The 26079-nt window shown below is 43.7% G+C and overlaps 1 protein-coding gene across 5 annotated transcripts in view; it reads right to left on the reverse strand.

Moving 5' to 3' along the window:
• Positions 1–26079, reverse strand: part of DOCK9 (dedicator of cytokinesis 9) — a 273883-nt gene that overhangs the window by 79515 nt on the left and 168289 nt on the right. For all 5 annotated transcript variants that reach the window (XM_065902028.1, XM_065902027.1, XM_065902025.1 and 2 more), the window contains exons 10-27: positions 24297–24371; positions 22855–22995; positions 22332–22535; positions 21811–21933; positions 17193–17275; positions 16166–16288; positions 13158–13237; positions 12885–13072; positions 12503–12568; positions 11335–11427; positions 9962–10085; positions 9482–9603; positions 8087–8173; positions 7623–7712; positions 6063–6178; positions 5720–5789; positions 4789–4914; positions 4153–4224 (exon numbers count right to left, since the gene is read on the reverse strand). In XM_065902028.1, coding sequence (XP_065758100.1) covers positions 4153–4224; positions 4789–4914; positions 5720–5789; positions 6063–6178; positions 7623–7712; positions 8087–8173; positions 9482–9603; positions 9962–10085; positions 11335–11427; positions 12503–12568; positions 12885–13072; positions 13158–13237; positions 16166–16288; positions 17193–17275; positions 21811–21933; positions 22332–22535; positions 22855–22995; positions 24297–24371 — 1983 coding nt within the window. The remainder of the gene's footprint in view (positions 1–4152; positions 4225–4788; positions 4915–5719; positions 5790–6062; positions 6179–7622; positions 7713–8086; positions 8174–9481; positions 9604–9961; positions 10086–11334; positions 11428–12502; positions 12569–12884; positions 13073–13157; positions 13238–16165; positions 16289–17192; positions 17276–21810; positions 21934–22331; positions 22536–22854; positions 22996–24296; positions 24372–26079) is intronic.

Below are 26079 nucleotides of genomic sequence, written 5' to 3' on the forward strand. Positions count from 1 at the left end.
TTCCTGGAGAAGCACCTGTGGAATGCTACCAATTTGCCTGAGTCAACATGGGAGGGAAGGAAACTCAAAATGAGTCTGCTGAAATTATAGCTGCTAAAACTAAACGACAGGGAAGAAAAACCTAAAATACGCTGACCTTACAGGTGGAGTGGAGCTGGGGGTTGGGAACTCCTCAGGAGGCCACAGTGAGGCCTATTTTGTACTTTCCCCCCAAAACTACTTATTATACATTCTAAGCACATCACCTATGGAACACTCAAGCCTGGAAGGGTCACAGGTAATCAATCTAAACTTCACAGGTCCATCTGTGCTGGCATGGAAGTTGACTATTTCAGATGCTAGTTCAGAGAAATGCTCTGATTCTCAGCTCTCCTCTGCAAAGGGGTCACAGTTTGATTGGCTGGGGATGGGAAGGTGGACACACGACATTGCCTTCACCTTCAGCATGACAGTGTGCAGGTCTATCCCTCCCCATATATGTGCGTCAGATGAAACAGCCTGGCCAGCACCGGGAGTAGAAAATGAAGACTTAAGTTCATCACACTCTATGACCCCAAGTGCTGGTTTGTGGCAGACTTTCTTGAGAATGGCGCCTTCAAGGACACTGAAAGCACTGTCTAGCTCTTATGTGAACCATGGCCCAGGTGCTCCTATGAGACAGCTGTGTGCCTGCCCACAGTGATTAAAGACAAGACTCACCAATGAGGAAAAATGTCAAGGTCAGGATTATAAACACATTGGATTATTTTGACAATCTTCAGCCTAAAAACAGAAAAACTCTAAGGGGATTTGACCATGATTCTGGAAACCACCAATGGTACAGAAATGGTGAATATGAACTTGTTCCCTAAATCCAGAGCACAAGAACTTGGAGACTAGGGCATACAACTCAACACATGTAAGATAAACATTAAAATAGCTAATTCAACCATATATAACTCATCACTCCTAAGACATAAGGCAAAGTGACTGCAGGCTTCAAAAAGCATAAGAGAAGTTACTAGATCAAGGTGTGATTGAGCTAGTGGTTACCATGGGGAAAGGGAATTGGGAGGGGCAATATAGAGCCAGGGGAGTAAGAGATCAGAACTATTAGGTGTAAAATAAGCTGCAAGGATATACGGTACAACAGGGGAATATGGCCAAGATTTTATAATAACTATAGATGGAATATAACCTTTAAAATTATGAATCACAATTACAATTACAACCTGTAATTTTTATAATATTGTAAAGCAACTCTACTTCAATTTTTAAATCCTTAAAAAATCCTTAAAAAAAAAAAAAGGTGTGGTTTCAGGGAAGGGGGGCATGATTTAGGGAAAGGGTGGTATCTTGGGTGACATGGGAGCAGAAGTCACGGGGGAAGGGAGCCCCTCTAAAAGTGACCAGTGTCAGACTCCCCCGAGTGATGAGCAGGTGTTCAGAATCCCTTTTTATAGTAAATTATGCTACGGTTAAGCATTCTCTTTTTGGATGCCTGTGTTTCTTTTCAAGCTGGAATGCTTTAAAATAAACTACCTCGAAAAACCCTCTGAATGCTGTTTTGAGACCAGGATATAATTAACTTACAGAAAAGGTTGTGCAAGGCAGCACTTGAGTGGCCTGTGTAAAGCCCCAAAGGATAAACTAAATATTTATCTATGGAGAGAATTGGGCTATAGGCTGGGAACGGCAGGACACTGGTGAGGAGTGACACTGACTTTGGCATGATTCTTGGCTCTGCTAGGCTGTGTGATCCTGGGCAGGCCACTTCATGGGTCTAGACCCCCACCATCCACCTCTGTGAAATAAGGGGGCAGCTGCACAAGAAGGTGGCTTTCTGGTCTCTACTGACCCCAAAATTCTACCGTTTAATTTGGCATCTTGAAAAAAGAACACACACAATTCTTCATTAACTTGCTATCATAGTTCTAAGCTAGATGACACAGATCCATGCCTGTTCAGTGGTGTCTGACTCTTTGCAACCCCGTGGACTGTATCCCGCCAGGCTCTTCTGTCCATGGCATTTCCCAGGCAAGAATAGTGGAGTGGGTTGCCATTTCCTTCTCCGGGGATCGAACCCATGGCTCTTGCCTCTTCTGTATCGGCAGGTGGATTCTTTACCACTAGCGCCACCTGACACTTGATTTAAATACACTCTCAGGAATGTCTCAGACGTGCTCCTCACCTCCTTGACCACGGCTCCTGTGTTCTAACCGCACATTTTCCCACCTGATCTCCATGGGGGCACGAACCACACTGCATTTAACTGCACATCCTCTGAGCCTGGCACATGATAAGGGCTCAGTGAGTACCTTCTGAACAAATTGGCTACTTTAAAAAATACAACCAGGTCGCCAGTCTCTGAAGTGATCCCATTTGTTTAAAGACAAAAATAATGAAAACCCAGTAGGGCCTTTTTGTGAACTGAATTGTGTCCCTCTCCCTGACTACCCCCCAAAAGCCAGATGTTGAAGTCCTAAGCACCTCAGAATGGGAGTGTTTTTGGAGATAGGGTCTTCCAAGAGGAAATTAGGATAAAATGAGGTCATCAAGATGAGCCTTAACCTTACAGGACACGCAAGGAGGATATCAGGATGCAGACAAGCAGGGAGAAGAAGACCCCCCCATAAACCAAGGAGAGACACCTCAGAGGAAATCAGCCCTACAGACACCTTGCTCTCAGACCTCTCCCCTCCAGAATCACAAAGAAATGAGTTTCTGTTGTTCAAGCCCCCGGAGTATTGTACTTGTGATGGCAGTCTCAGCAGACTAAGATTGGCCTAGAGCCTGTCTTGAATAGGAGATGACATCTTTAACAGAAAGGCAGTATAACATAACATGGTGAGGGTGTGTGTGTGTGCGCACACACGTGTGTGAGTGTGCCTAGTTAGCTGCATACTGCCAAGGAGACAATCTGCTAGATTTTTCCCTTGGCAGGCTGTGCTGGCGTGATTTAGATGGTGCATTACTCTGTGGAAGGCAGGGCCCACCTCCATCTGGCATCTCCCCTGTGCACTAAAATTGGATTTAAAAGGGAAAAAAAAAAAAAGAAAGGAAACCTCCTCAGGCTCCAGCACGGGCTCTGTAGCAGAAAGCACAGCTTTAGGTTCTGAACCACCACCCTCCCACCTGACAAAACCCACCGGCCCTTCCCCAGGCTTGCTCTGCACCCAGATCCCTGGTCCAGGGGGCCCAGAGCTCAAGCCTCCCTCCCTTGGGCCCCCTTATCCTCCCCACATTCACCGCGGGAGCTGCTGGGCTCCAAGACGGCTGCTCCCTACTCAAGCGCCTGCTGCACCCAACCACACGGCTGGAGACCCCGCTTCTGCAGAGCTAAGATGCAGCTGCTGACCATACGCCCTGAGACCCCACTACTGCACAGCTAAGATGCAGCAAGAATCCATCACACAGCAATTCTGGGACCCAGAGAGTCTCAGAAGCAATTCTGCCCATGGCCACCTGGGTTTACTGCATTGGAATTCCATAAATATGTATCTACACCAAGCCTCAGATAGCCAGCGGTGGTGTCAGTCCAGAGTCAGTTCATCTTGTGGCAGAGACCAGCAGGGACCAGGGGACAGCCCAGGACCCGGAGACTCACACACATCTGGGAATCACAGGGAGGTGGTGTCTGGTGGGCATGGAGTTGTCTCTGAGTCCACTCACTGGCTACCGAGGCCGTGTGGTCATATCAGATTTTCTCATCCAAGTTCCTGAGAATACTCTACCATGTTCAAGACACTTAAGAAACACCGGGTAATTACATTTTAACTGAATGCTTAAGCTGCTACTCCTGTTTCCACAAATGTGAAGATTTCTAAGCTAGCCCAAGGAAAAGACATACTTCTCTTTGGATTTTTAATAACACAGTGCTCATGAGTGTGGGCTCTGGACCTGGACTGGTCACAAAGTCCCCTTCCTCCATGTGCCACAGCACGGCCCTGGGCACTCATGCACTCTGGTCTTAGCTTCTTCATCCATAAAACAAGGGGAGAGACTAGCATTTCCCTCTGTGGGGTTGTTGTAAAGCTAAAATGCCTTAATACTCAGAAAGCCCCTAGAACAGTACCGGGACTGGCACCCAGAGAGCATTAATAACTGTTGGCTACAATGAAAGAGACTTTCCCTGGAGAACTGCTAGGCACACCTTGAGAGGAAGTGACATACCTTAACTTTGGAGTTCTCTATCAAATGCTGAGCCATGGATTTTATCAAAACTTCAAAGAAAAACCATGAGTACTGAAAGAAAAAAAAAAAAAAAGAATCCAGTAAGGAAAACAACAAATCAGAAGACAAGACGTTTACTCTCTTAGTAAGGTCACTGACAAGAAACAAGTGTGACCTGAAAACACAGCTGAACCTCTGGGCGAATGGTCGGACCCGAGGGCTAATGCAGATATGCACCTGCTTCCACGTGTCCAACAGTAAACAGCGCCTTCCCACTGGGAAACTGGGTGCTTACGCTCAGCACGGCACAGCCAGCCACAGGCGCCCCTGGGTCTCACACGTGGCCTTCCCCTCGGCTGACTCCCACCTGAGGACACTTGCCTTTATAGTCTCCGACTCAGTGTCCACCACGGGTCTGAACGTGGCTGTGACACTCTGAATGTACTAATACCTTGTGGCTGTCTTTGGAGCACAAGCATAAACAGCAAAGTTGGTACTGAAGAGCTAACTCTGTTACCCGCTTTGAGGAGGTGCTGACTGTCTCCAAAAGCACAGAGGGTGAAATCGGTCAGGCCTTGAAGTTTGAAGTTTCTTCAATTTGCCTACCGCAAAGCCACACTGGCCCTCCCGACGTACCTTGAGTAGTTTGTTGCTGGTGAGGAAGTCGGCAGAAGGCTTGAGAATTGTGGTCATGGATTTGGTCAGCTCTTCGTGCACCGTCTTGTATTCAGAAGCAATATATGGCTCGGCCTTATATGCATACTTTGAAGAAAACGGAAAGATACTTTAGTGCACTGGTTCTCCAAGATGGGTTGAGAGTTGGAGAGGCTCCCAAGGATGGAGACCAGGGATCAGGTACCATGGATGGGTGGGAGAGGAAGGTGTGGACACGGAAGGTGGGAAGGGTGGGTGTCATGTGACAGGAAGAGGGAGCCCAGGGTGTCTTCAGGGAACCTATCAAAACACGTGAGCCATCTGACTCAGCTGGTGGGTCTTCCAGGATAGAACTCTACCTCTCCAAAACTGTAATCAATGTGTCACATGACTGACATGCAGCAACTGATTCCTTGAAGCATCCCAACTTAGTTTAAATATAAACTAATACACAACTACAATTCAGAGGTGTTCAAGTCTAAAGAGAACGTGTGTAACTATTCAGAACAGTAAAGGCCACTGTGTTGACTGAATATTGTATGTGAAAGATGAACCTGTTGACATTTATCTAATGTCATCTCTTGCTTTCCTACATAGTCCAATTTGATGGTGGCTAAAGCTAACCTTCCATCTTTAAACCTCTACACCATCTGGGTCACATTATTTGAAAAACCCTTAAAAAAAGAAATGTAGCTGAAAGGATGAAGTTAAGGAAATAAATGAATGGCTGCCCCTCTTTAGACTTCCCCCTCATTCAGGTACAAGCACCGGCTGCAGGAATAGAAGAGAGAGCAGAGGTCATCCCAAATACATCCCCAAATAACTAGATTTAAGGGAAGGAAAAAAAAAGGTCCTTAGAAGGAAAGTTGGAGAGCCACAGATTTGAATGACTGGGGCAGTTTAATTTACATACCTTAACATATGACCTCAAGTGGCTCTCCAATCCTTCCTCATGGCACTGGGCAACCACATGAATAATGACCCTACACACCACAGGAATGAATAAAGCAATGAATAGTAATGTGGAAATGGAAACATTTCATTATTATCACAGTAGTAGTAGAACAATGATGATGCTATTGGCACCACAGGAAACGAGGAAACAAGGCATTGGATGGGGTCCCCACATATGGGATCTAAACAAGTTTCTTAAATATCACGTTCAACACGTACTAGCACCCCAGAGATGTATGGCTGTGCTCCAGATGTGGACAGACTGAAGGGGAAGAAGGGTGCCACCTTTCCGCCTCACTCACCGCGTCACGTTGACCGCGACCTCCTCCTGGGTTGCTCGGGTGAGGACGCGGAAGAGCTGGTTTAGGATGGTGGGCAAGAAGGCGATCATCACGTGACCCTCCATCGCGTGCAGGCTCTACAGGCGAGGGATGGCAAGGTTCGTGTTATCTTTTTAAAAGTAAACCGACCCTGAGAAATCTCCACTCAGCTTCAAATACAGATGGAAGAAACCCACTGAAACAGAGACAGTGGCAACCAGGCTACTGGACAAAGATGTCCACGTCCAAAGCCTCAGAACCTGTGACTACGTTACATGGCAAAGGGGAATTAGGGCTGCTGGTCAGATTAGCTGACCTTGAGACGGGGGACTCTGTTAGATTATCCAGGAGGGCCCAAAGCAATCACAAGGGTCCTTAGAAGTCAAAGAGGGATTAGGGGAGTGGTGGGGAAGAACGCTCGGAGATGCAACATTGTTGGCTTTGAGATATGGGAAGGGGTTACAAGCCAAGGAATGAAGGAGCCTTTAGGAGCTGGAAAAGGACAGGAAAAGCTCTCCAGATCTTACAGAAAGGAACTCAGCCCTGTTAATAACATCCTGGGTTTGGCCCAGTGAGACTCATGTCAGACTTCAGAGCTACAAGAAGTGCAAGAAAACAGATTTCTGTTCCTTAAAGCCACCAAGTCTGCAGTAATTTGTTAGAGCAGCAATGGAGAATGAATAAAAGGCTCTTGTTCAAGTCACATAGCTCCTATGATGTAGCTGAAAGGGGACTTGAAGCAGGGATTTCAGAATCCCCATTCCATTTTCCTTGCTTAAAACAAACCAATTCAACTTCTCATGCTTCTATTTTGTCCCAATGCCTAGAAGACATTTTTAGCTATTGCTCCCCTAGAATCACGTTCTGGGTGAAACTCCCCTGGACCAACCTCCTGCTCGCCCCAGGAGCCTCCCGTCTGCACAAAGCTAGGGCTGGTCACGTGCATTGCTGTTGTGCAGTCACTCAGTCGTGTCCGACCCTTTGCAACGCCATGGACTGCAGCACACCAGGCTTCTCTGTCCTTAACCGTCTTCCAGGGTTTGCTCAAGCTCCTGTCCATTGAGTTGGTGATGCCATCCAACCATCTCATCCTCTGTCGTCCCCTTCTCCTCCCGCCCTCAGGAGTTTATGTGCATTATTTCTGTTTCCCCCCCGCCCCACCTAGAGCACATTCACCAAGGTTACGTTGTCCCCCACAATGAACTAGAAGTTACTCAATGGTGGGACTAAAGTCACTGTCTTTTATGTCCCTGTGACCGTGCTCGTGTGTGCAGTGAGCACTCACAGGAAGGGCCTACAAGTGGCTGGTTTTCTCTGTGGAATCACATGTTTTAGGCCAGCCTGAGAAAAGTATATGTGGGGCTGGATGAAGACTGCAGTCATACCATTTCTGAGTCTACTCCTTGCCACTAGCTAAAACCCTAGAGACGATATCACTGTGAGAACATCTAGTGAAGAGCAGCCTTATAAGGTTTCCAGGGGTGGGAACAACACTCACCACTAAACAGAAAAAAGGGAGTCACTAAGAAAGACATCTGATACCTTAAGGTATTTTACGAGTTCACTTCCTAAGGCCTGGGCTCCGGATTCGGTTTTCTGACAGTACTGGAAAAAATTATGTAAGTGCTGATCCTGCGGAGATAAAAGAAGAAAGGGAAATGAAAGCCTGTTAGCATTTCTGGTGTGGACACAGAGGTATTTGCTTCCGCAGCATGCATGTTTTATTGAGACTATGAAACATCATATAAAAATAAAATAAAATTTAAAAAAAGACTTCAAAGGTCCTCCAACAAAAGTGGAAAATTTATTATGAGAACTGTTACTTTTACTATCCATTTATATCATTACATGAGAGCACCTTATATATACTTTCTTTCTTTACAAAAGGACTTACAGAGTGAAAATATATCTATGTAACATATCAATTAGGATTTTATTCTGCCAATAAAATCATGCAAATTCATTCACAGAGCTGGCACTACTAATTTTAATGGAACAGCATGTACCTGAGTGTACACTGTGGAAACCAGATGAGTCGAAACTTTGAGCAGAGGCTTGCTTCCATCTACCCATTTAATTTCTGGACCATAATGCTGAAAAAATATGGAGGGGAAAAAAATATCCCAACAGATTAGTGACCATGGCTTCTTCAGTTGAGTATACTGATGAAGTACTAAATGCCAGACAGCTTCACTGACTTGTTATTTATGCCTGGCTCATGGTAGGCATGTAACCATGCCCACTTTCTTCTCCCAAGTACAATGCTCTTCTTATAGATTGTCTAAGCTATCTTTTCTATATAGTTGCAGCTCTATGAATTATTGTCCATCTGAGAGGGAATGGTTCCAATTTTACCAATCACTTGACCAAACTTGAATTCAGGATTCTGAAAGTGATGGCATAAGGTACCAGATAAAATAAACAGGATAGTAAGTATTCCTGGCTCCTGAAAATGGTTGGTCATCTGTCTGTGCTTGTTTTTATTTCTGAAACCTCCACTTTTCTCATTTTCAGACTAGGAATAATAACAATCATAACAACTGAATATTATTAAGATTTTACCCTTATTTTTGAGTATTTTAACTATCTGTCCATAACATGGGCCCAAATTTGGCACTATTTAAATGCAGAGATATTAAAAGCCATTTACAATGAAATGAACCAGATCTTAACTAAGTATGTTATAAAACTGAAGTCGATAAAATTTAAGATGGCTAAAAAGAATATAAAACCAACAAACCAATTGGAGAAATCTGAGAAGATTCAGGCTTTCATGAATCAGAAATGCATCAGAATGGGCTATGAAGTGGATAAGGAATTTGCTTACTAGACTTACAATAAGCTGGAACACAATTTCTAATCATTTGCATGGCTGTAAGACCATATCTTTATTTGAGCATGGCTAATTTGCAGAGACAAACTCCCATCTCATCCTCAAGCTTCCATTTCCCTGCTGAAGCAGTACCAGTTCAGGGCTTATAAAATGCCTAAACTATAATTCTAGATTATGATAGCTATTACCAGCACTGCCTTCCAGTGGCCTAGTGAAAGTCACTCAGTTGTGTCTGACTTTGCAACCCCTTTGGCTATAGCCTTCCAGTCTCCTTTGTCCATGGAATTCTCCAGGCAAGAATACTGGAGCGGGTAGCCATTCCTTTCTCCAGGGGATCTTCCCAATCCAGGGATCGAACCCAAGTCTCCCACACTGCAGGTTGATTCTTTACCATCTGAGTCACCAGGGAAGCCTTCCAATGGGCTAAGTTTACTTGTAAAATGAATAACTACAACCAAAATATTGGGACTGTCAAAAATACTGCATGCTTTTGTGTGTTACTATTGTTTTAGCTGATCTTTAATGCTTTTGGAAGGAACTGGGGTAAACCGATCTTAAAGCCCCATACCCTGCCCATCCCATGCTCGTGGAAGCCTAGGTAGCCAGACGGGAGATTGGCTGAGACAGGGATATGCTGCTCGCTAGTCACCACCCTTCCATCCTTCAGGAGAGGAAGCCAGGAATAGCCAACTGTTGAAACAAAGAACAACAACAACAAAAAATCACTGTAAGTGTAGGAAAATGTATGAAGACAGTCATGTTACTAAATTGCCTGATCTTTAAGAACAATTAACACCAATCTGAGTAAGAAACTGAGAAGACTCAGAAAACAGCCTCTGCAAAAAAGAGTCAAAGTGCACGTTGGCTTCCACGGGATGAGAATTCTAAAACTATCTCCTATAAAATGTACACGTGAGCCAGGCACACTACCTTCTCGAACGTCATCTAAACACTCCTTCAGTGAAAGTACTCAAATTTAGAATCAAAACAAAATTTAACAACCTAATGCACAAGTTGTGAACAATCAAAGGGATGATGAAATTCAAACCTTGTGTTTCAATGACATCCTTCTTCTTCGTGCTTCCTTTATTTGAATTATCGCAGCTGACATGGAAGAATGTGAACAGCAAGTGATGCTTTTCATGTAGCTGGGTGGGCAATTCTATTTTAATCTGTAGGAAAGACAAAAATAACAAATCTTTCTTATATTCCAAAACAACAACATGTCACCTGTGCACAAACGTGCATTTGGTCTCCAAACTGATTTAACGCCTGCAGTTAAAAGAGATCTGAGACTGTTGAAGAAATGGATCCTTAATACACTGTTATGGTCTAACTGCTTGTGTCCACCCCACAAATTCATAAGTTGAAATCCTAACTCCAAAGGTGATGTATTAGTAAGTGGGGCCTTTGGGGTGATTAGGTCATGAGAGTAGAGCCCAAACATGGGATTAATGCTCTTGTAAGAGATTCTATAGAGCTCCTCAGTCCTTCCTGCCATGTGAGGACACAGCTGAGAAGTCTGTGACCTGGGAGGTGGCCCTCATCTGACCATGCCGGCCGGCACCCTGATCCTAGACTTCCAGCCTCCAGGACCATGAGCAATTAATATCTGCTCTGTACAAGCCACCCAGTTTGCGGTATTTTGTTACAATAGCATGAATGAGCTAAATTCACTGACCCAAAACAGGAAAGCTGGTATTTCAACTCTAGAAAGAACTGGAAAACACATGAGAGATGCATGCCATTTTGTTACCACAGCCAAGCCATAATGAAAAACCAGGTTTGACTATTTAAAAGCAGGATTCACATGGTAGTTTGACTGAATTACATTATAAATCTACATGTGTGTGCATTAGTCGCTCAGTCGTGTCCGACTCTTTGCAGCCCCAGGGACTGTAGCCTGCCAGTCTCCCCTGTCCACGGAATTCTCCAGGCAAGAATACTAGAGTGGGTTGCCATTTCCTTCTCCAGGGGATCTTTCCAGTCCAGGGATCGAACTTGGGTCTCCTGCATTGCAGGCAGATTCTTTACCGTCTAAGGCACCAGGGAAGCATATAATTCTACATAAGGAAACCCCAACATAAGGAAGATTCTCAGGTCCAACAGATGTTTAACTATCCTTAAGTACACATTTGAACAAAAGTGGTGAGAATATTAATTGTGGTAGTGATACAGGAAGAATTTTGACTTTTTCTTTTCTGTATTATCTGTATTTTCCAAGTTATTTTTTTTTAATAATAAATGTGTTGCTCTTATAATTAAAAAAATTAAGTAAACTAAATATTTCAACATTTAGTTCTAGCACTGTAATTTCAGTATAATATGCAGCTTCTCTTGAATTTTGCTTTGCTAGGCAAAGAAATTAGAGTTTTCCTCAAAACTGGTTAAACTAGGTTTTCCCTTGAAAACCTCACTTACCTCATCATAAAATTCTGGGTTTTGATGATGGTGTAAAACCGCAGCAAAGGCGCTTTCTGTGAATAGCGGCCCACCAGGTCTGCCGTAAATGCACTAAAATGAGAAGTAGCAAGGGGAGATACCAGAATTCAATCAATAGAGCAAGAAATTAAACTCAGATGTGTCGTAAAGAAAGCAGCATTCCTACAGCACAAACGAAGCCCCCTTTGATGGATCTCCTGCTTTCAAGACTCCAGACCCACAAGTCCCCTGACTCCCCTCGCTCGCCTCCCAGACCTCCCCTACCCCTACTCCACTCTGTGGACAGCAACAGCTCACTGCTTGCTTTCACCTCCATGCCTTTGCTAACACAGTCCCTCAGTCTGAACGACCTTCCCTCCCATGTACAACAAGCAAACTCTCACGCATCCTTCAAGAAATGATTCATTCCTTTCCTGTGTCCTTTCGGCGATTTTTTATACTAATCATTCAGTGTTACCCAAAAAACCATTTCCGTATCTTCTATGTGTCAGCAGCTTTTCCTCCATGACTGCCTTTCCTACTAAACTGAATTTCTTGAGGGCAAAAACTGTATTATATTCTTCACATATTATCTCCTTCCCTTTGGGGAAAATCACTTCCCCATAGTTTCAGTGAAGAATTTGGGTTCTGGAGCCAGAGTGCCTTGGTTTGAACATCAGTTCCAATAACGTATGGTCCTGAACAATTCATTTAAATTCTGAGCATTAGTCCCATCATGTGAAAGAAAAAAAAAAAGCAGATAATGAGTTCCTAACTCAAAAGACTGTTAGGAGCATTAAAGGAATCTAATATCTATAAGGCTCTACAAGCAGAGCCTGGAATATAGTAAGCACTCAATAAACATCACCAATAATCTACTACTATTATTATTACAACTAGAATCAACATTTTCAAGGTACATGATATGTTTACTGAACTGAATATGCATAAGAAAGCCCCATCCCTAAAGAGTGTTACAAAATAGAAACTGCCAATTAAGGGCAAGCACTCAGTTATTCCTGTTCTGTAAGGTTCAGTGTATGTGGCATAGTCTGTGATGTCACATATTTTGTGTTTGTGTCAACTAAAATGTACTGAGTCCCTTTAGCTGTGCAGTATCAGAAACTGCATTTTTAAAATGGAAAATGTGGATACATAAAGTACCAACCTTCAGAGGCTTAGAGTCTTCCTCATCTGAATCTTTGAATTCAATGCGAATAGCAATATTTCTGGCCTGCAGCGATAGTTACATAAAAAAGAGAATTTAAAAAAAGATTAAAGTATGCAAATATTTATGAAAGAACAAGAGAAGCCAAAAACCTAAGAAAGTTTGGTATCGAAAAGAAAACTTGGGCTCCCTTGGTGTCCTACCGTTGCGGTGGACACAGGTTCAGTCCCTGGTCGGAGAAGAGGCCACATGCTGCGGAGCAACTAAGCATGTGCACACCTCGAGAAACCCCTCGAGCAGCAATGCAGACCCAGCGCAGCCAAAAATGAACAAACAAATAAATCTTAAAAAAATTAAATAAAAACTCAATCTGGCCACTCACCTTGGCAAAAGACTTTTGACTGTCATATTTCAAGGACTTAGGATAAACATACAGGTGATTGTTGTAGATGGTGTAAGGTTGAGTGTGTTTAGGGATGCAGGGTACAAATTCCTCCACCTCAAACGTAATCGGCATTTTAGTACAGGTTTCAAATTGCTTTGTAGGAATGTATGATGAGTTGACATAATCTAAAAAAAAAATATTAAAAACAAACAAACTGAAGTAAAAACCAAACAAAAGCTGGTCTGTTTATTACACAGAACGTACACTTACTAGGAAAGTCTGAGGAAACGTTATCAATTGTAATGTCTAGATTGCCCAAAATCACGGGGAGTTTAGCCATCTTCTCAGGTCTACAAATAAGAGAAGAGAAAAGTCAAACAAGTCAGTTAGCTCTGAATTCTTAGAGTGGTACTTTCTAGAGAAACATAACGCAAGCCATGAAAATAATTTTAAACTTCATAGAAGCTACACTTAAAGAAAAGTGTAAAAAGAAACAGGTAAAATTAGTTTTTAAAATATTTTATTTAATCCAATAATATATTACAAATATTGTCTCAATCAATATGCAACGAGTATAAAAAGTACATTCTAGTTCTTTGAAACCAGATGTGTATTTTATACTTAGAACTCATGTCAGCAGGACCTATATTTCAAGTACTAGACAGTCACACGTGGCTACTGGCCACTGTGCTGGGTACCACCAGCCCAGATAAGAATATCAACAAAATGTTACAGTGGAGGTTTTCCTGAACCATTCCATTCTCAACATACACTCTTGGCTCAAACAGAATCGAGAAAGTTCAGGAGCCATCTGAGGCTCCATTGTCTAGTGAAATGCTGGATATAAAGAAGGTGTTGAGTGAATTGTCTGGTGTCTGTATTTGATCTGCCTCCATCTAATACAGGGGTGTCCTCTGTGACAAGCCCTGACAAGCATGCCCTCAGTCCTACCTAGTGACAAGGAAACCTTCAACATAGCCATTTTGACATCCATATTGCTCTTCCTTACAGCCTGGTAAAATTCACCTCGCTGAATCTTTCACTCATCAAGGAGCCTAGTTAAGTTTCTCTAACACTTTTAAAGTCATTAATAAACAGCTATCACACCGTCCTCGCTTCTCAGTCCTTTTGGGTCTTCCTCCAATGCCATTTCTCTCCTCTATATACACCCCATTTGTATCATGGCTCCCAGAACTGTATCAGTAAGGTTCAGCGGGGCCTGAACAGGTGGGATAGAGCAGCTGTCTGGTTTTGAACAATATACCTTTCCACTGATGCAGCCAAAATTCTACTACTTTTACACAGTCACACCACTCCAGTGAGGCACATTAAATATACAGTCAGCTAAAATATCTTTTTTTATATGCTTTACTATCTTGTTATATCTCTCCATCCTGTCTTTATACAATTATGTTTTTAGAAATCAAAACAGGATTTGATTTTTGTCCCAATGAAATTTTACCTTTTTATGACTGAGTCATTTGTAGTTGATCAAGACCCTCCTAAACCCAGATTCTAACATCTAATGTATTAGATATTCCTATTACATATGTCATGAAGACATTCATCAGCACTTTACATTCTCATAAAAGTCTTTCATGAAGATACTGCACAGACTATTGCCAAGAAGCAGCTCCTTCTCAAACCCCTAGAAGTCCATCGCCAGACGGAGACTAGCCACCCATCACCCCTCCTCGCATCTGGTTACTCCAGCACTGAACAATTTTTCACTTTCTCACACTTCTCTGACTTCTTGGTCATCTTGGAATATAATTTACATTCTTCTGTCGAACCAGCTTAGTGATCCAATTAAAAAAGGAGAAGCAGAAATATGGTTAGGACGACTGGTTCCTAGAACACAGGATGCTGCCTCCTGGTTCTTCAGAAGCCACCTGTTTAATAACGTCTTTGAGATCACTGGCAAGAAGCATCACAGCTCAGTGGTTCACAGATTCAGCATTTGGTTTGAATTGTTCCCAGTTTTGAAAAGTTCCCAACTCCTGATTTTAAGATTCCTCAGACATCATCACTGTCTTGAGCAGTCTCACATGTAACTGGTCAGGATATCTTGCAGTTCTGTTCATGTGAACCTGGATGTCCCTAATGGTTCCAAATTCTTGCTCCCACATGACTACAGCCTATGATGAACATCATCATCTTTGCCCTTCACCAGCCCCAACTAATGGAATCACTTTCTCTCAGGGTTCCCCTCATTTCCACCAGCCTCTTGTAAACCTCATGCGGAAACTAACAGCATTATCACCTAAACTACCCAATATGGTAGCATTTAGAAAAGATCTGCATTTTAAAGAAAATGTTCTATTTTTACACTTTGCTTTCAGATCCCCTGCAGAAATAAGGGACACAACCATGAGCAAATCGAATAAATATAAAATAGTGCATCCCTCTTCTTAGACAGATGCTTCTTGGAGCACATGTCAGCAATACCATCTCTCTGACAGGATTACTTTCTGACTAAATCTTGGACTGTCTCCTCTGATAATCACAACAAGGGAGAGGGGCAACGTGGCTTATGAGCTTTGACAGCTATTTTCTAAATACTAGGGCAGCTTCAGAACACTTTTCTCGTCCACTGCTAAATGACATTTGAGACAATCACGGGAGCAGAAACAATAGCTTTGGATCATAGCTGGGGTCCAAGCCACTGACATGTGATTATTTTTTTGTAAAAAAAAAAAGAAAAAAAAAGAGGAAAGAAAATAAAGCAACACTAAGGTTTAAAAAAACAAATGAAGAAGGAATTCTCCACTTCCCTAACTCAAGTGTGACGAACACTCAAAGACACAGCGGCATTTCTTCGGATTCTTAATGAGAAAGCTCTGCAGCCTCCCTGTGGCGCTGCATCTTCTGTGCTTGGCAGCACAGGGTCCCTATTTCCGGGTTTCTGACTCTCTCGCTGGCCTTCTGGACCACACTCTCCCCAGGAAACCCTTCCTATAGGGGGTCTGGTGCACAGGGAGAACCACCCCGTGCTCGGGACCAGTTGAGGCCTGTGATCTTAGCTGCTTGGCCGCAGGTTCTCTGCTCACACCACGTTTTGATTGATGGCCCTGCAAATTCCACCCTCCAGGCACTACCCAGGAAGCCAGACTGTGTGAGCAGAAACCACCCCCAAACGCGGTCACTTTGGGCGGGGTGCGGGGTTCACGCTAACCAGCCAAGGGAGTGACTTCTGACACAGGGCTGCCAACCCCCACCTCATACAGTAACTTCTGTTTCTCCGGTGCAGAAGAAACAAGCAAAGCCTTCAGACTCACTTCCGAAAGTCTGCAAGTAACTTGAGCATGTCTTCATTGGATAGCTTATTGCTGTCTTGCTTGTAGAGAGCAGAAAACCTGGCGCTTTTGTCAAGGTTTCCAGATGCATCCTTAAACAACGTCCTGAAATAGCAGAACGACATGTCTAAGCTGAGTTTCCAAATGACCAAAATAAATCCACAGCTGGACTCTGGTTTCTAAGTGAAGACTAATTGTCATTCCACTGGCTATGGCCAGCAGAAATCTCATTATTGAAAGATGAGGAAGGTATTTATGAGGATGAACACAGCTAACTCAATTTACATAGAAAATATTTCCAGCAAATGGCCTGCGCTTAGGAAATAACACACACAGCCAAATGCTTAAGACTCGAAATACAGAGGGTCTGTGGGCCTCACTGACCGGGCTGCAACCCCCTCCCAGCTGGAGGCACGTGCTGGAACCTGGCGCCCCAGCTCTGCCACACACACTCCTGTCCATCCCGCCAGGGCTGACAGCGCCCTTCTCCAGCCAGCACCGCCTTTCTCTGGGTCTCCAATAAATGATGTTTCAGATATGCAGCTTGGTTGGTTTTCAGTTTTACAGATTTAAATCTTCTGCTTCTGGACAACAAACAGAATGGGTCGGTCAGTCTGTCTGTCTGTCTCTCCATATAGCTGTATCTATATAGAAAGTATAAAGGATGTTCTCCTCCAGACTCCTGGACACCGCAGGGGAAGGACAAGGTGAGACGGACTGAGAGGGTATCACTGACGTATATACACTACCCTGTGGAATGTAAACGACCTGAGGGGTGGGATGGTGGGGCGGGCGGGGTGGTGGGGGGAGACTCAAGAGGGAGGGGAACCATGTACATATACAGCTGATTCACGCTGTTGCATGGCAGAAACCACCACAACATTGTAAAAAGCAATTATCCTCTAATTAAAAAAAACCTAGGAAAAAAAACGCAACTCCTTTAAAAAGTGACATTTATGAAAAACAATCAAAACACTTGGGGGGAAAAAAAAAAAGAGGTTCCCCTTACCTTGCTGCCCAAGCAAATGGCATTCTGTATTGCCCTAGTCTTTGGCATGCCTGCTTGGCATTCTTCAGAACCTTCTGAGCAACCTTAAAGACATCAGAGCAGAACTATCAGTTACTGTATCCCACTGAAGGGAGAGTTCTGAGCTAAAAGTTATTATCTCACAGGCACTGAACAAGCTCTTCCTGAAGTATCAGATGCATGGACAAGCACATCTTACTATAATGAACACGGCTGGATTTACTCTCGGTGCAGACGATTCTGTTCATCATATTCTCTGGCAGCAATTTCCAAAGAATGTCAAATGAAAACTGTTTCCAAAATGTATGTCTTTTCTTTGGACTTCATAGGCAACAGGCATGCCATTTCATAGGCTTTCATATTTCTTTATGACTAAGGGCTAAGTATAAGTCCCTGAGTTATCAGTAATTACTAGTACTTGGTATTCTCGCCCCAATATATCCCATTACTGGAGTTTAAATGAGGACACTAATGAAAACACTAGGCTTTGACAACTCCTAATGTGCACTGGCCTATGCAGACTTCCCAGATTTGGGGAGTATATGCTTGCTATTAAGGCATGACAGGTACTGACTTAAGTTAGGCCAGGGTTTTCAAACATCACGTTCTCGTTTCTAGGTATAAATTACCACTACTTTCACTTTCTCACAATCACTTTTGGTTTGTGTGGGGGGTGGATTAACTTTAAAGTGCAGAGGGAAGCAGATTTAGCTTTGGCCTAAGATGCATGCATGGCAGGTCTCTTTATCAACGAAACTCCTACCGCTAAAGCAGATGACACCTAGTATCCCCAAATTTGCTTGTTCTGGGATACTGCACTGTTACCACTACAAAGTCTGACTGATTCAGTCAGGGTAGAGTGTGAAGGGTCTTTTGCTATTGTTGTTCAGACACTGAGTCATGTCCAACTGTTTGTGACCCCATGGACTGCAGCATGCCAGGCTTCTTTGTCCCTCATCATCTTCCGGAGTTTGCCCAAGTTCATGTCCATTGAATTCATGATGCCGTCCAGCCATCTCATCTTCTGATGCCCTCTTCTCCTCCTGCCCTCAATCTTTCCCAGCATCAGGGTCTTATCCAATGAGTCAGCTCTTTGCATCAGGTGGCCAAAGTATTGGAGCTTCAGCTTCAGCATCAGTCCTTCCAATGAATATTCTGGGTTGATTTTCTTTAGGATTGACTGGTTTGATCTCCTAGCAGTCCAAAGGACTCTCAAGAGTTTTCTCCAGCACCATAGTTCAAAAGCATCAAATCTTCAGCACTCAGATTTCTTTATGGTCCAACTCTCACATACGTACGTGACTACAGGTCATTTATATTGCTTAAGTAAATCAGAATCAAACCAACGTTGGGCAACATGCTGTACTGCCGGTGAGCCACTGTGAACTCTGCAGAGCTGCAGCATCGGTCCCACTGGGAGCTGGTCAGGAAAGCAGGGTCTCAGGCCGCACTCCAGACCTCCTGGGTCAGAACCTGAAATCTGACCAGAGCTCCGGCGATCTGTGTGCACCAGGTCTGAGAAGCACTCATCCAGAAGACTCAGAAGGAGAATAGCAGCCTCCTGTCTGCTCCTGAGTCAAACTGAAGCCAGCTCTGTGAGTCTGGACCACTGAACCTCTCTGGGCTCTGCTTCCCTACCTGCAAAATGAAGAGCATGGGCTTCACTTGCCAGCATCCCTTCTGGCTACTAAATATGACAAGTGTACTGAAACCACGTGTAGGAATTGAGGCCTTCAGGAGTGATGATGGAAACACTTCTCCACTGAAACAGGTTCAGGATCCAGTCCCTCCCTTTCTCCTTCCAGAGGGGCACGTTCACGCAGACTCGGAGATCATAGAGTAGAACGGTCAGCCTTCCTGGAGTGGCCATTTTACTTACACATTTTCAAGTAGAAACAATTGCTTTTAGGTTTCAACAATAATAACTGTGTTGTGGACTAAAATGCAATATTTGCATAAGTTTCACTCTTGCCTGCAGTGAACTCTCTCTCACATTTACTGAGGATGCACATGGAACACAATGAATGTGAAAGCCAGAGTGAAAAACTAGTGTGTGTCCTTTGGGTCTTTTCCCCCACTTTTCTTTCTTTTTAAAAAAACATCTGTTCATGGTGGACACCTACAGAGACTCCTCCCAAAAATTTCCTCCAAAGCAATGATTTCCTCCAAACGATGCCAAAGGCCATCTTGGGAAACATGAAGAGACAATTTTTTTTTTTTTTTTTTACAGCTTGGTTACAGTTCAGAGTTTTATTCGGCAAGCAAAGAATAGTACGCCCTTCAGGTATGAGGGCAGGCCAACCCCAAAGGAGAGGCCATGAAGAGACAATTTTGATACACAGGGAAAAACCATCCCTCAGTAAAATCTCTATTGAAGCTTCTATTTTTACATAAGATGGCTGAGTCTTAATCTCTGCTTGAATTGACTGCTTTGGAGGTGTGAACGCATGGAAAATGTACACATGGCTGAGCCTCACATGCCGTAAGTATGAAGGAGGAGTAAATTCAGCAGATGCTCAGCGGACACTGGGAAGAACGGCATCCCGCCCGCAAGGATACGTGGTTTTCACACCAGCACGAGCTGCCAAATTCCAAGCCATGCACATGGCAGGCAGAAGCAGCCAAGCTGGTGCATGCTGGCCTTGGAAACGTGTTGTGCATACAGCAGGGGAATAGATCTCATCTTGGGTATTCACTGATTATTAATCAAAACACCAAAGAGACTAAAAGAGCTTCTCATCCCAGGTTTTACAGACTTGATTTAAAAAATAAAACAGCTTCTCTCCAGAGACTAAACTTGACCCAGGCTTTATCAGCCAGAAGAGCATCCTGTTTGAAGCTGTGTGCCTGGGTACATGGGCTCTTCCTTGATGGGGGCTGTAGTAATTGATGGTGATGTCCTCTTATATGCGTCAGGGGCTTGATTTACAGTCTCCACAGCACTGACTTGTACACGATCTGTTTGATCTTAGCACTGCTCCTGAGGGGAGGGAGGGACAGGTAGCAGCAGATCTCTCAACTACACGTGTGACCGCCGGGGCCCAGAGAGGTCGCATGACGTGCTCAGGCTGGCTGAGCACTCGGCACCCAGGTCTCTGACTCTAGGACCTGTCCTTTAACAATCATCCTGCACCTTCGTGGACACGCCTGTGATGGGCTGGTGGCCATAGAGAGGAAGCTCTGAGTCAGCTGAGAAGACCTCAGTGAGAGCCTCCAGGGTGTCCCCAGATGCTGACCAGTCTTTGTCACTGTATCAGGGTCATCTCACAGATGATCAGTTATAAAAAAAAAAATTGTTTTAAGAAACCAGAAGTACTGTAAAACTGGCACGAGTAGCATTCAAATAGCTGACTTAAACCAGGCGGCTCAACAGGCTGGAAAGTGACAGTCAAGTGTCCTTTGGCGACTCTAGCTGTGGGAAGCTGAGCGGGCAACTAAACCTTCGTAAATCTAAGTTTTTGGAAGTGTGACTTCTAATATTCAATAACTCTAAAGTATGTCCACGCCTAGGCACCCCCAAATACCAAACACTACACCAAAGTAATGAAGACACAGCACAGACACCTCGTGTGTATTTCCCTCCCCTCTTTTGCCTCATGTCACACCACCTCTGCCACCAGAGCCCTGTCCCCCCTGACAAAACACAGGGGGCTCGATCTGCAGATACTACCAGCCAGACGATCCCAGCCAGGTCACCTCCTAGTCTCTGGTCTCACATGTAAGAGTAAATGGATCCAAATTCACAATTCCGGGACCTTGGACACATGCCAGCAAGTGGAAATGAACTCCATTTAAATACAATGTATGTACTTTTTAATGAAAGAAAGTTTACTCTTAAGCTGGTAATTACTTTGCCAGTTATTTCAGGATGTCAGGATAGTCTAGCTAGATGAAGTGTTTATTTATACACGGAATTACTTTTCACTGAAAACTGGACACAGAAGGTTAACTCTTAAGAGTAAATCTATGAGAGTAGCAAACATAGACAGTGTATTAAAAAGCAGAGACATTACTTTGCTAACAGAGGTCCGTATAGTCAAAGCTATGGTTTTGCCCGTAGTCATGTACAGATGTGAGAGCTGGACCATAAAGAAAGCTGAGCACCAATTGATGCTTTCAAACTGTGGTGTTGGAGAAGATTCTTGAGAGTCCTTTGGACTGCAAGGAGATCAAAACAGTCAATCCTAAAGAAAATCAACCCTGAATATTCACTGGAAGGACTGATGCTGAAGCTGAAGCTCCAATACTTTGGCCACCTGATGCAAAGAGCAGACTCATCAGAAAAGACAGTGATGCGGGAAAAGATTGAAGGCTCAAGGAGAAGGGGATGACAGAGGATGAGATGGTTGGATGGCATCACCAACTCAATGGACATGAGTTTGAGGAAACTCTGGGAGACGCCGAAGGGCAGGGAAATCCAACGTGCTGCAGTCCATGGGGTCGCAAAGAGTCGGACACGACTGAGTGACTGAACAAAGAACAACAGTGAAAGCAGTCTATCTCTTTTAGAACATAAATACGGCTTAACTGTGATTTCTTTAAGCATTTCTATTCCTATTCTTCCCCCCACTGCTTTTTATCATCCCCAAGTCATCCATACCTTGGAGGAGTCGGAACTCTTCATGTATGGCTCAGCACCATGGGTGATGCTCCCCTGAAGTACTTTTTCAATTCTGGCCACAAGGAAAATATCAGGATGCGGACATGTGACTGAAAATATCCCCTAGGGAACAAACCATCTTCTTTAGTAGCAGAATTTACAGTTACGTTAAGCAAATCTCACGAATATTAAAGATTCTCAATCAGCAAACAGCACTGAAACAGCAGAACTACTCAGAAGCACCCAGCGTCAAACTGGCTAACTCATGAACAAACAGTTCATCATTCGATCAAAAAGCCCCTTTGGCAGTGGAGGCAACTGGCAGAAAGTTTAGAAAAAAAAGAAATGAGAAGTCAAAAGCCATTTCTCTTTCAGCTTGCTTTGACAACCTCGTGATATACGCGATCAATCTAATTAAGAGTCTCATTTACTCCGACTGCACCTTTTAAGCTTCATTCATGCATTTACACAGCTCGTACAAGGGCAGCCTTAGCGGCGTGGCCGCTGGGCCAGCCCCCCACCTGCTTCGGGTACTGCATGGCCGCCTCGTGGAGGGTGCCCAGCGGGGCAGGCGAGCTCTGCCGGTCGCCGTTCCTCAGAGACGGGGACATGGTGGCCAGCATCTGCCTCACTGAGAAGTGGTTCAAGTCGACGTGGAAGTCGGCAGAAATCTTCCGGTTATATTTTACGTCAAACAGGGACAGAGTGACGAAGAAAGGCTCGACCTGGACAAAACAAAACAGTCCGGACCATCACCAGGGCTCAAACTGTCGAGAAAAGAGAACGCTGCTATCAGAGAAGACACGACTAGGCCTGTGTGTGATTGCTGCTGCAAGGTACCGCGAAGTGCAACAGCCTCCCTCGCTGGCCTGTGTTGGGAACGTCCTGTCTGGTCCCAAATGAACCTCTGCACTCCGATCTCACCCTCTTGCTCTCCGACACCAGGAACTAGGACTGCGTGACATGACTGCACTGCAGCAGGCTCACCTGAAACCTCGGAATGTGGTTTTTTTTTTAATTTTAGTTTTTCAAAAGGAAAATTACGTTTGTAGTGGGCCCTTCTTCATTTTCGGCAACACAGCATTGCAGATTGAAAGATAAATCATTGCACTTGACGAGAATTCTTTTTCCAAACTTCTCTTCAAATGGCTTCACTTCTGGCTCAGCTGATGAGAAGTCAAGCTTCTTTAAAAGAAATGCAAATATATAAATGTATTATGTTCCCACTAAGAAAAATATATCCCATAATAAATGCACCCTAAAGAAACTGCTTAAAATATGGAAAAGCTATACATATTTATTTACGCAGTGTTTACTATTTTATACATTTATGTGGTATATAACAATGGTCAAATAAATGATGGTATATCTACTACATGACTGATTATATAGAGCTTTAAAATTATTGTTATGAATAACTCAAGTGTTCATCAACTGAAGTCTCTATAATCAAAATGTGGCATATACTATAAGTCCAATGAAATATTACTCAGCCATAAAAAGGAATGAAGTTCTGACATATGTTACAACAGGGATGGGCCCCGAAGACCTTATACTAAGTGGAACAAGCCAGACATGAAAAGGAAAATATCATATGATTCCACATATATTAGCTTCCTAAATAAGTAAAATCTTAAAGACAGAAAGTAGAATAGAGGTTACTAAGGGGGAGGGGAAGGAGATATGGGGAGCTGCTATTTAATGCACACAGAGTTTCTATTTGGGAGGACGGAAAAGTTCTGGAAAGAGATCGTGGTGATACTTGTGCAATAATGTGAACCTACCTAACACCAGTGAATAGTATGTTTAAAAATGGCTAAAGTGGTGAATTTTATATTGTGCATATTTTACCACACTAAACAAAAACCTGTCAAAACTATATGGTTTCGAAGTCTGAGAAGAGACAGAGGGAAATACTTACTATTAAATGGGGAAAAGAAATTCTATTAAAAAAAAAAGACAACGAATGAAGAGGAAACTATGGGAGGAGCTGTGGCAGGACAGTTGGCCTCTCTGAGGAGCAGCCCTGTTTGTGGGCAGCACTGGAGGCCCTCACCACGCTGTGTTTGGGGTTTTCTCAGGACACAGATGGGGACTGCAGGACAGAAAGGCTTGTGTTTGAAACTGAGCTTGGGCCAGTCAGGAAACAGTACTGTCTACTGGGCAACTGTAGAGATGCATGCTATTTTCTTGGTGGTGGGTTTACAGGATAGATTATATCCTGTATATATGTTCTTTGTGGACTAGCGCATCTTTGGATAAATCTCCTCAAATTTTCAACAATCTATGGAATATCAGATGTTCCCAATGGCTGTGCTATGGTAATGAAATTACCGGGTTTTGTTTTTTCTCTTTCTCCTGAATTTTCTATATTATCATACTGCTTTGCATCCAAAATATATAAATAAGCAAACAAATAAGCAAGAAAATAACCTATCAAAGCCTTTCTTTCCTTGAACTATTTTAAATATTAAAATACTTCTTACCTGAGCATCTGGGTCCAAGTAAAAAAGTTTAACTCTGCTTTCACTTTTCAGTTTAATTTCTGCTTCTCTGGCACTCTGATAACAAGATAAAACAAAAAGTAAAAATCACATTTAAAAACTTCCTTTTCTTATAGAGGTGCCTAAGTATGTTTGAAAGCTATCCCATCCTGAAGAGCCAGACTGCCAGACAACTCTGCCCTCATCTTGGTGGGTCACCTGCATGGCAACGAACAAGGACAGACGATGTAAGTACTGTGGACAGGCGGTAAGGACAGACACGATGTAAGGTCTGTGGGAGGAAAAGAGAAGCTAAGACTTGATCCCTGCCCTTGTGAAGCTGACAATCGATTAGAGAGTCAAAACCAATGCAAATAAAGCAGAAGAGAATAATTAAGTGTTACCATCAAGAAAAGCTTCATAGAGTAATGAAATAGGTGACACGCTTTGAATGAAGAGGCAGAATTTAGACAGCAAAAAGGAGGAAAACATGAGCATTTCAGATCGAATGAAAAGGATGCACAGAAAAGATAGTTAATGAGAGTAGAAAAGAGTTCAAATGGTAGAAAGGGCTTAGAGTTCAGCCTGTGACTTGAGGGTACAATAAAGGAAGGAGAAGGAAGATGTTCTGGATGGTGGAATAAAGAAAACTATGGTGGATCTTGAGGGACAGCTATTGGTTTCGGTGGCAGGCCGGGGGGGAAATGCTGGTTCATTCAATAAATACTTAGGAGCACATATTCTATGTCAGGCTAGGGACACAAACATGAGTGAAATGCAGTCCTTGTCCCCAAGGAATACCATCTGGAAAGACAGAATATGAATAGCAATACGAATGGCAAAGGAAACCATGCATACAGCTAGCCAACCTGCACCAGGGGGTGGCCACGAGGAAAGAGCTCCCAAAGGAAAGTCCATCTCACAGGATAAGGACATTTGGCCAGAAAAGGAGAGAAGGCCATTCTAAGAAGAGGGACTACAGGTATAAAAATACAAGCTCACACTTGAGCAATGACGAAGTCATTCATTACAATGAATGGTACATGATGAAAAATGTAGAGAAATGAATCAGATTTGTATAGTGAGGCCTGGGGATTTCATTAAGAATCCAAAATACAGAATCAAAAAATTCTGCAATATTTTCATCAAGGGAATAAAATAACCAATTTTGCATTTTACAATAGATCTGCCCTGCGGGTAGGGCTGAAGTGATGGATTAAAAAGAGAAAGACCAGGAGGTTCACATGGTTTCTCCCGGGTCATGACAACAGGCTCCCAGCATCACGGCAAGGCCCATGACAAACCTCATCTTCCTAGGCTTGGGCGGCCTGCTGACTGACAATTAATCTGGGAGAAAGAGCAGGTTTATTGAAAGAGTGGTAGACTGGATTCTGGAGGAGCCTGTGGGATTTCCAGCTGGCAACATCCAGAAGACAGCCAGAAAGATGCAATGTGAACAGAGGGTGGGAGGAAGGCTGGAATTACAGGTAAGGAAAACCTTAGCACAGAAGTCTTGCGGCGGGGTGGTGGGTGAGGGTCCCTAGGGGAAGTGTGAAAGCAAGTCTGTGGACGGAAACCCAGAGGCCCCCACACTGAAGGGATGGACAGAAGATGAGAAGACACACGGCAGCAGTGATGGGGGCTGGAGCAATGTGATTTAGGAACAGGCAGAAGAGGAAGCTTCTAGGACAGTCACAAGACAGAAGTCATCTCCAGCCACATTATGCCTCACACCTGATGCCTCTAAATCTATATCCTGCTCTTCCTGGCAGTCAGAGCTCTTAAT

Source organism: Muntiacus reevesi, chromosome 11 (assembly GCF_963930625.1).
Source record: "Muntiacus reevesi chromosome 11, mMunRee1.1, whole genome shotgun sequence".
NCBI lineage: Eukaryota > Metazoa > Chordata > Mammalia > Artiodactyla > Cervidae > Muntiacus > Muntiacus reevesi.